General features: G+C 40.9%; 1 protein-coding gene across 4 annotated transcripts in view; it reads right to left on the reverse strand.

Annotated features, from left to right (window-relative positions):
• Positions 1 to 98: 98 nt before the first annotated feature.
• LOC111221642 (MICOS complex subunit mic25a-like) overlaps positions 99 to 10,640 on the reverse strand; it is a 55,548-nt gene continuing 45,006 nt past the window's right edge. For all 4 annotated transcript variants that reach the window (XM_022745103.1, XM_022745106.1, XM_022745105.1 and 1 more), the window contains one exon: positions 99 to 403. In XM_022745103.1, coding sequence (XP_022600824.1) covers positions 394 to 403 — 10 coding nt within the window. In that variant the 3' untranslated portion in view covers positions 99 to 393. The remainder of the gene's footprint in view (positions 404 to 10,640) is intronic.

Raw genomic sequence — 10,640 nt, forward strand, 5'->3', positions numbered from 1 at the left:
CACACACACACACACACACACACACACACACACACACACACACACACACACACACACACACACACACACACACACACAAGACACAAAGACAAAACCTGCAGTCTCATCACCACCAGATCACTGGGATTTATTTCAGCAGCAGCAGGGGTGTGCCGGCGCAACTTGACAATAAATCAACACATCATACACTCTGGAGTGACAAGTCAAGATAATACACTCAAAAACCAAGAAGGGTGGTGAGTGCGAAAGAGGAGGTGGTTATTTAGTGATGGTGGCTAAATAAATGGATGGACGGATGGATAGGAGAAGGACAGGAGGCGAGAAATGGATGGATCTGATGTGCCTTCTGCTTCTTCAGCTCCTGCTTCCTTTGGGTTTCTCAGCCATGATTCGTCAGTGAGCTCTGAAAAAGGAAGGAGAGACACAAGGAGGGGGAAGGGTAGAAAAGAAGAGAAATTGTCAAATTATAAATTTACATTACTAGAACCCAAGGGGAAACTCACAAAAGTCAGCCTGTATCATGTGAAATCCAGTCTCTCATGCAAAAACACAGCAGCCAAGGAGTCACATTGCACATGACCAAAAACGCAGAGAAAGTGCCACCTCTAAATATCTCAACATCACTTCGAGAAAGCTAAGAACTTAACCTATTTTCCTGAAACTTAACCTAGACTATTGACAGCAAAGTATAGTCAATGCTGTCTTGTGTCTTGTCTTGACTGTACAGGTAGGTAGCTGTCCAGCTAAATCGTTCTCCTAGTAGAATTAGAAGTCTGGAGTAGATAATTAAAATTAATATCTGTTTAATATTACTGACTTAAATTGCAATTATGTAACTTACAACATGCCCAGAGAGAGACTGCTTTATTTTTAGTAAAAATATGCTCAAAGGAAACCAAGGTTGAAAGCAGATAACTCCAGTTCTACCAACCCCAATAACCTGAAGCCACAGGTTTGAGTTTGAGTTTCTTTGAGGCTCTTTCTCTGATTTTGGGAGATGATCCTCACTCACTTGGATACAGGACTCATTTGTCAGGAACTTCCTTTGAGAACAGGAACCAATTTAATTTGAAATGACCAGGTTTTTGATGGGGACTAGCATCTTGCACTTAATCAACTAACTGGACAACATTTTAATTTATCTGTAGTGTAAGACATAGAAACATGATGTATACACACCGAGGCACATTGAACCCTCTCCCCTGGAAGTGTTTGGCCTGTAGCTAATACAACTGCCGTTTAAATGCATGTGGCAACAACTGCCGACAGACAGACAGACAGACAGACAGACAGACAGACAGACAGACAGACAGACAGACAGACAGACAGACGTTAAAGTTCTAATCCGATGAATCACAGTAACTGCGGTGTAGGTCTGACGTGGTTTATTGGTAGAATAGACCAACACTTGAGATATTTTGGCCACACTCATAAACTGACCAGTGATTTTTTTTGTGAAATTGCTGTGCAACAGCAACAACTGCAACAGACCAAAATAACAATTCAAATAAACTACCAAGAAACAACCTTTGAGCAAGGCACTTAAACTACAATTACTTAAAATCCAAGAGCTTGTAACTGCCTTACACATGCTTATCAGTGCTCTGCACTGTTGCATGCGTGGCAGTTGTGGAGGATGAAGGTAAAGAGTTGAAAGAACCTTATTTAATTTATCAATCCATGCAAAATATGGGAGGACTGGAGGGGGCTGAGGTGGTGTGCGTCGGGTGTGTATTTGTATTTAATGCACTGACTGGAGCAGTTGGTTCCAGTGAAGCTCCTCATCCAGCCAGACAATCATCTACAATCTGCAGAACCCCTCTTTCATTATTGTTCTAGTCATGCAAACACTGCACTGTAACAATGTGATTTAACTTTTTACTTCTACATGTTTGTAATATTGACAACTGACAATTTTATAGGTTGTTCTACTGCATCTGTTGCATTGCATATATTGTACTGGATAAAAATCAAGTGTCTGTCAGAGCAAAGAAAGGCTCTGCATGAGGCTCAGACCAATTTTTGGATAGTTTCCTTCAGGAATTTGCTACCATATACCGAAAATAAATAAAATTCAAATAGATAAAGAATGGTTAATCTCATCAACCATCAAATTATTTAACATGGCTCACTGTACAGCTATGTGCATGAGAAGGTAGCATTGCTGTGATGCTAGCCTTTCACTGCTTGGTCTCCTGTCTTGTCTTATTTGCTGTATATCAATTGCTGGAAGAAATGATTAATATACTGACACTAATCTTGTGCGCTAACAAAGAAGTTAAAAGTCAAACTACAGGGCTGAAAAAATGTGTGACATCATAGTTAATATGTAGGACATGACTGTTAATGTAAGACCATTACTTGTCACTGGCTCAAAAACAAAAACACAATAACATGCATGTGACCACAGCAGATTGTTCTGAAGACTTAACAGACAACTGGTTTCTTACTGGGTTCTAACTTTGGGTGACAGAATTTCATTCTAAAACACAATAAATTCACAAAAAAAAAAAAAAATCCTTCTACTTGCTCACTCTTCTTTGAAAGTTAACAAATAAATGAAAGCTTACGTTAGGATAAGATTAAAAGGAGAGAAAAAAATAGCTCCTGTAGAGCAGCCTTGCACATTTGATGTTTGTGTATCAAAATACTTCTGAAGTGACTTGGCAAGGTTTTAAAATGAGATAAAATTATTAAGGATGGTTTCTGTGTGCTGATGTTTTAGAGAGCTAGTCTACTATAAGGTACAACTAAACACCTCTTTGTCAATACACACACAAACACACAGTCACAGAAAGAGACACAGGGCAACCTAGGGTTAGTGAAGCATTAGCTTGTGGCTGCTGGGTGGGCTAGTTGGCATGCTAACTACCTCAGCGCTCGGCTGGCAGGCAGATATGCTGGCGGGCAGGTTAGCTGTTCACTTGCCAAGTGCATCCGAGGGCATCGCAGCCTGCGCCACTGAATTGGAGATGAGCGGCAAATGTGACAAGAGGATTTCGCTTTGCTGTTCCACTCACGTCCTGAGATATAAAGGGGGACAGTGTGTGTCTGTGTACATGCATGAAAATGCGCTATTTGTGTGAAAGTGGCTCTGTTTGTGTGTGCAGGGAGTTTATGCACGTTTGTATGTGTATATGCTTGCATGTGTGAGTGTGTGGCGGCAGTGTGTGTTAGTATTGCCACACTCATATACAGCAGTGTGATGGGACATTATGCCTCATGCATAGTGTATGAAGTAGTTCCTGAATTTCAAACTGACCCCTAGCACCTCCCACAGTACACACAGTTCAATTTGGTGCCCCAGGCCCAAATTTGGACTGCCGCCATCCACACTTGGATAATTCAAAGACAGGAAAAGCTTTTTATGCGCGTCACCTTGGGCAGGGAGGGCAGCCAAATACTCTAGCTCTAGGTCTATACTGAATTTAAGACTTACACTCAGTTGCCAGTTTATTAGGTACACCAAGTTAAAGCTAATGCAGTTTAATCCATATGCTCTGCAATAAATCCCTGATGAAGGTCATAATCTTGTACTATTTCTGATCATCTTAGACTATTTGTCAGATCTAGGCAAGGCGATATCAAATCCAGTCATTATATAGCAGTAATTTTATTTTGAGGTCTAAAATAGCCACAATGTAATTTGCTGTTCTCTCTTATTTTCGCTTTCTCAATCTATTGACATTAGTTGAAACTCATTTTTACACTCTGTTGGTTCAAAAAGTGCAAAGTTGAACCAGCAACTGCTCTTCATTATCACTGACTCTTGCTGAGATGGAAAAGTGTCTGTGGAGATTAGATTTGAAACATACAAAAACACTGACTCGCACACACAAATACAGACACACAAACACATGTTTTCTTCCACCTGTCAGTTTCCATCCAATTAGAGAGCAATATGAGGAGTAGATACCAGATAGAGCAACAGTGTACACTTGTGGGGGGGATGCTCACACCCATGGTCTTAAGCTAATGGGCAACATACAGGCAGCAGCCCAACATGTAAACACACAACTGCACCACATATAATAAGATGCTCACTCACGCACATACACACAAACACACTAGACTCGCTCACTTGCCTTTTCTCTGTGAAAAACAAAAATAATAGACAAGTAGAAAATCAATAACTGTCTTCTCTGCTCAGTGCTAACAGCACTCAGTTCTCTCCCTCTCTCTGGAGGGAAGGAGACAGTTGCCAGGCAGGACTGTCAATCAGACACTCACAGAGTGGCCGTGGCTATGGCTGCTTTATAAACACACAGCCATCCACTGATTACACAGTCAGTAAGACAGCCAGACAGTCAATTAGTCAGCCAGTTGAGGAAGCCTCTTAGTCACTCAGTTAGTGGGTCGGTTATGTGCACAGGACAGGTCTAAACTGCTCATTCAGTCAGTCTGTATGTTGGTCAGTCAGTCGGTTGTTTGGGTAGAGAGGTGCACTGACTGACTGGACTATTGATTTAGTCAGATAGTTGTTTAGTTAGTTAAGTTGCTAAACAGAATAATCAGTCACTCAGGCTGTAAATCATCAGCTAAACAGTTAAGTTGAACAGTCATTGATTCAACATCATTCACTAATGTGATTTGATGAAAACTCAGTTGATAATTAGTTTGATATAAAGATGTTTTAAAGGGTGAGCAGATAATTAAAGGGCAAAATTTCTCAGTAGGTTTAATCAAGTGGCAAACTTATATGTATTGTACAGTGCAATTTATTTTATTACCTTCCATCAACGTCTGAATCTTTTTAGCCACGGTGGCCGTCTGTCAGCCAACCACTTTTTGACCAGACCGAAATATCTCAACAACTATTAGATGGATTACCATGAAATATTGTGCAGCCATTCACCAAGAGGATGAAAGCTGATGACTTTGGTCATCCCCTGAATTTTTGGCTAGACCACAACAGTGGGACCAGCCCCATAAATATGAATGTTTGTTGCTGAGTGAGTGCTGAAGTTATACTATTGGTCCACTGGTAGAGTTGGAGTTTCCACATTGGTCGCTTTGCGCCTTCAAAATGAATTGGTACAAATACTTTCTATTACATCATTAGGCAGTGTTAAGCTATTGAGACTAAAGGGGGCAAGTATTTGATACTCAGATTTTGGGTGGAGTATCAGTTTAGAGTTAAATAGGAACCATCCCAGGCCTCCCACATACCTCTAAATCCCCAGTCTGACTCGAGGTGAGGACCTTTGATACAGGTCATCGCCTTCACTCTCTCCATACATTTCCTGTCTCTTTCCACTGGTAACTTTTGAATAAAAAATGTTTCAACCATGTGGGATATTGTATTTTGATTTCATTTAACATGTCTTGTCTTGTTCTTTTCTGTAGTGAACACAAATACATTTTACTTTTCAGTGTCATATTCAGGGATCCCTGCATTCCTATCAACATAATGTCATGGTGATATTGCTTAATGTAGTTACATTAATCATTACTTTTGCACACAGACATAACATTGTCTCACTCTGGATAAGCAGGAGAAATAATAATATTCCTTAAAAATGACCAAAAAGGAAGCCATTCCTTTAACACAAATCTTAACATACCTGTACACATAAACTGCAGACCAAATGAACTCATGTCAGACAGATTGAGCAGCTTCCACATCTAACAATATGATGATTGAGATGTTAATGACAGTTCCATTCACGGAGTAAAAGAGCACCTCAGTCGTCACCTAGCAAGTCCCTTTGTCATAATTTACCCCAACGCCTTATCTGCAGCCAAATTAAGTGAGACTTATGGCAGCTCAAAGCAGACAGCAGGGAACTGATCACATATAACAGAGAAAGTGTGCAGCGTGGAGGAGATGTTCAGCTGGATGCTGATGGAGTGTTGTATAGATTTGAAAGAGAGAAAGAAAGAACGAGTGTTGGAGGACGGGGGAGAAGGACATGAGAGAGAACAGCTAATCTTTATGTGGCCTCTGCCTTCGCAGGGTGGTCGCCTTGGAAATGATGGATGTGAAGCAGAGCTGAGATGGAAGGAGGGAAAGAGAGAGACGTAAAGAGACAAAAATATGTGAGCTAGTATGTGTGTGCACGCCATACATGAGTACAAAATATTCTCACACATATGCGTATGTCAATGTTTTTTTTCACCTTACCATAGCACAATAATGGTATGAAATGAATATAAAAAGCAATCTAAATGATAACGGTCATTTACAGAACAAAAATGGCAGAGAGAAAAATATGGACATTGTGTTTGTATTAGTACAATTTTACAGTGAGTAGCAATCACACATAAGCTATAATCAGTATAGCAGTAGTAGCTAGTATTCTATAAAAATGATATTAATGACAGGGATGGATATTACAGTATACAACTGTCTGGGTGTGTGTATATATGGTTGTGTGTGTATGTGTGTGCGTGCGTGTGTTGAAGGGCCAGATTGCTGCTGAATAGAGTGGCTCTGTTATCAGATTAGAGTTAGCAGGCAGGCCAAGGCTCACAGTGGGGCTCACCACCTGCTACTACTGATAGACATAGACACAACCACCCAGCACACACACACACACACACACACACACACACACACACACACACACACACACACACACACACACACACACACACACACACACACACACACACACACACACACACACACTTGACATTTTTTTGATTGACAGTGCCTACTCCTCTCTTCTCCTTTCTTCCTTCAATACTTTCTGCCATTCCCTCAATCCTCCCGCTGACAGAACCTCTCCACTTCTCTCCATTCATCCTCTCTACATTCCTTCCATCATTCATTCATTCCTACTATATCTCTCTCTTACAGTTTTCTATTAACCCTTCCTCACTGACAGACCCTCCTAAGCCTTTTTCTGCCCCGTTTTCCTCCATCCATTCCCCCATTGACAGGCACTGTCTATTCTTCTTATATCCCTGCTACAAAGACTCATCCTGTTTTTTTCTCTTTATAGCTGGAAATGGCAGAATTCCTCCTCTTCCTATCAATCAACTTCTACACCTGGACAAACTGAACAGGTTTGATTAAGACGTCTTGATTTTTTGTTGATGGGATTTGCTATGTTCAGAGGGCAGGGAAATAACAGAGTATTTTTCATGGGTGGCAGTCTAAACATTTTATTAGGACTGAATGTTGTCTGAGAGGTGCTTAAGATGCTCCTGGCGCTACATTTAGAAAAGGATGGCTGCCTGCTAACGTGGGTGACTTTGTGGTTAAAAGTGGTTTGTGTGGAAAGTGTCAACTAAAATCTTTTGAAGAGGGTGAGTAGCTGCTCAGATACTGACAGACATACACATACACAGACATGCAACACACACAAACACACACATGACACAACTGATGGAAGTGACATTAAGAGAGAAAAAAGCCCACAGCACTTAAACATGGGAGGACCCATCTGTAAACCCACACACTCCAGACTCCCCACCCATAGACTCCTCACTCCAGACACACTCATACAAAACCAGCATTATATTCTTTTTTTCTTTTTTTTTTTAAATCTATGTTTCTTTATACTCTGTACCTAAAGCTCTGAGGGCCTTGAGAGGAGCTCAAGGTGAGACTGTAGACACACTTCACACTCTTGACCATCACTGATGCATAATGCAATCCCTATCTCCGAATTCTAATGCTGACCATCATAACTGCACTGACAGTTTACTGGGGTCACAACTAACAATTAGTTTACCTTTAATTAATGTATCTTTTAACTGTAAAATGTGGGAAAATTAGCTTTGCAGTTGGCAGTACTTAAAAAATCTGAAAGCGGATAAAACTATTTTTTAAGGCTCTGAAAAACAAAGTGGCCTGAATGATATTGTTTTTTCCACTTTGAAACAGAGGTATCTGTAAAATAGGCAACCTATATATTGATGAGAACTTTGCTCCATTTGCACAGGTACAGTTTATAATATCACTGCAGTTTTTTCAGATATTTACAAATTCGAGACTATGTCAGGAAGCACATGCCCAATTTTCAAATCTTGGATGAGCATGAGTCCCTGGAGGCAATAAATAAATTTGATCCCCTTACTCGCAGGAGGGTTTTCTTTCTCTCTTTTTTTTTTTTCAGATCCTATATAAACTAAATCAGTCTCTCTTCCTGGTATAGCAAGTTCCTTCTGGTTCTATAAGGTCTACTCACCTTGGAGCTCGCACGCACGTCCTTATGTCGGGACGCAACGGTCCAAATTAAAGTGAGACTTATTTGAGACAGCTCATGTAGGCGAGTGACAGCATGGAGGAACTGTGATCAAGTGATACCGTGTGGCCGTGCGTGACATGGCACGAAAGTGTGCAGCGTGTGTTTGTGACCGGGCCAATAATGGTTGTTTCGAGGTGTGCCAGGTGTTGTCAAGCCTGTGATGCTGATGGGTCGATTGTTATCAATGTTGCGCAACAGAGAGAAAAGAAAGCACAAACAGGCTTTGCAGTGTTGGAGAATCGGGGGAGAGCGACATGTAGATTGAGATACAGCTGGATATGCTTGGGTTATGTTGTGCCTGGGTCCTTCTGCCTCTTTCGCTAGTGGGGCTGGCTTGGTCGCTCTTGGGTGTGACGTTTGGAAAGATGGATGTGAATGCGTATAAGGCTGAGATGGAAGGAGGGAAAGAGAGAGACGTAAAGAGAGACAAAAAATATGTGAGCTAGTATGGGTGTGTGCTAGCCGCCATACATGAGTACGAAAATATTCTCACACATATGCGTATGTCAATGTTCTTTTTTCACCTTTACCATAAGCACGATATAATGGTATGAAATGATATAAAAAAGCAATCTAAATGATAACACGGTCATTTACACCGAGACAGAAAATGGCAGAGAGAAAAGATATTGGACATTGTGTTGTTGTATTAGTACAAATTTTACAGTGAGTAGCAATCACACATAAGCTATAATCAGTATAGCAGTAGTAGCTAGTATTTATAAAAAATGAAATAATGACAGGGATGGATATTACAGTATACAACTGTCTGGGTGTGTGTATATATGTTGTGTGTTGTATGTGTGTGCGTGCGTGTGTTGAAGGGCCAGATTGCGTGCTGAATAGAGTGGCTCTGTTATCAGATTAGAGTTAGCAGGCAGGCCAAGGCTCACAGTGGGGCTCACCACCTGCTACACTGATAGACATAGAATGACATAGACACACACACACACAACACACACACACACACACACACACAACACACACACACACACACACACACACACACACACACACACACACACACCCCACACACACAACACACACACACACACACACACACACACACACACACACACACACACACACACACACACACAACACACACCACACAATTGACATTTTTTTGATTGACAGTGCCTACTGCCTCTCTTCTCCTTTCTTCCTTCAATACTTTCTGCCATTCCCTCAATCCTCCGTCGACAGAACCTCTCCACTTCTCTCCATTCATCCTCTCTACATTCCTTCCATCCATTCATTCATTCCTACTATATCTCTCTCTTACAGTTTTCTATTAACCCTTCCTCAACTGACAGACCCTCCCTAAGCCCTTTTTCTTGCGCCCGTTTTCCTCCATCCATTCCCCCATTGACAGGCACTGTCTATTCTTTCTTATATCCCTGCTACAAAGACTCATCCTGTTTTTTTTCTCTTTATAGCTGGAAATGGCCAGAATTCCTCCTCTTCCTATCAATCAACTTCTACACCTGGACAAACTGAAACAGGTTTGATTAAGACTGTCTTGATTTTTGTTGATGGGATTTGCTATGTTCAAGAGGGCAGGGAAATAACAGAGTATTTTTCATGAGGTGGCAGTCTAAACATTTTATTAGGACTGAATGTTGTCTGAGAGGTGCTTAAGATGCTCCTGGCGCTACATTTAGAAAAGGATGGCTGCCTGCTAACGTGGGTGACTTGTGGGTTAAAAGTGGTTTGTGTGGAAATGTCAACTAATAAATCTTTTGAAGAGGGTGAGTAGGCTGCTCAGATACTGACAGACATACACATACACAGACATGCAACACACACAAACACACACATGACACAACTGATGGAAGTGACATTAAGAGAGAAAAAAGCCCACAGCACTTAAACAGGGAGGACCCATCTGGTAAAACCCACACACTCCAGACTCCCCACCCATAGACTCCTCACTCCAGACACACTCATACAAAACCAGCATTATATCTTTTTTTTCTTTTTTTTTAAATCTATGTTTTCTTTATACTCTGTACCTAAAGCTCTGAGGGCCTTGAGAGGAGCTCAGGTGAGACTGTAGACACACTTCACACCGTCTTGACCATCACTGATGCCATAATGCAATCCCTATCTCCCGAATTCTAATGCTGACCATCATAACTGCCACTGACAGTTTACTGGGGTCACAACTAACAATTAGTTTACCTTTAATTAATGTATCTTTTTAACTGTAAAATGTGGGAAAATTAGCTTTGCAGTTGGCAGTACTTAAAAAATCTGAAAGCGGATAAAACTATTTTTTAAGGCTCTGAAAAACAAAGTGGCTCTGAATGATATTGTTTTTTTCCACTTTGAAACAGAGGGTATCTTGTAAAATAGGCAACCTATATATTGATGAGAACTTTGCTCCATTTGCACAGGTACAGTTTATAATATGCACTGCAGTTTTTTCAGATATTTACA

Source organism: Seriola dumerili, unplaced genomic scaffold (genome assembly GCF_002260705.1).
Source record: "Seriola dumerili isolate Sdu_G_001 unplaced genomic scaffold, Sdu_1.0 BDQW01000088.1, whole genome shotgun sequence".
In the NCBI taxonomy this organism is placed as follows: domain Eukaryota; kingdom Metazoa; phylum Chordata; class Actinopteri; order Carangiformes; family Carangidae; genus Seriola; species Seriola dumerili.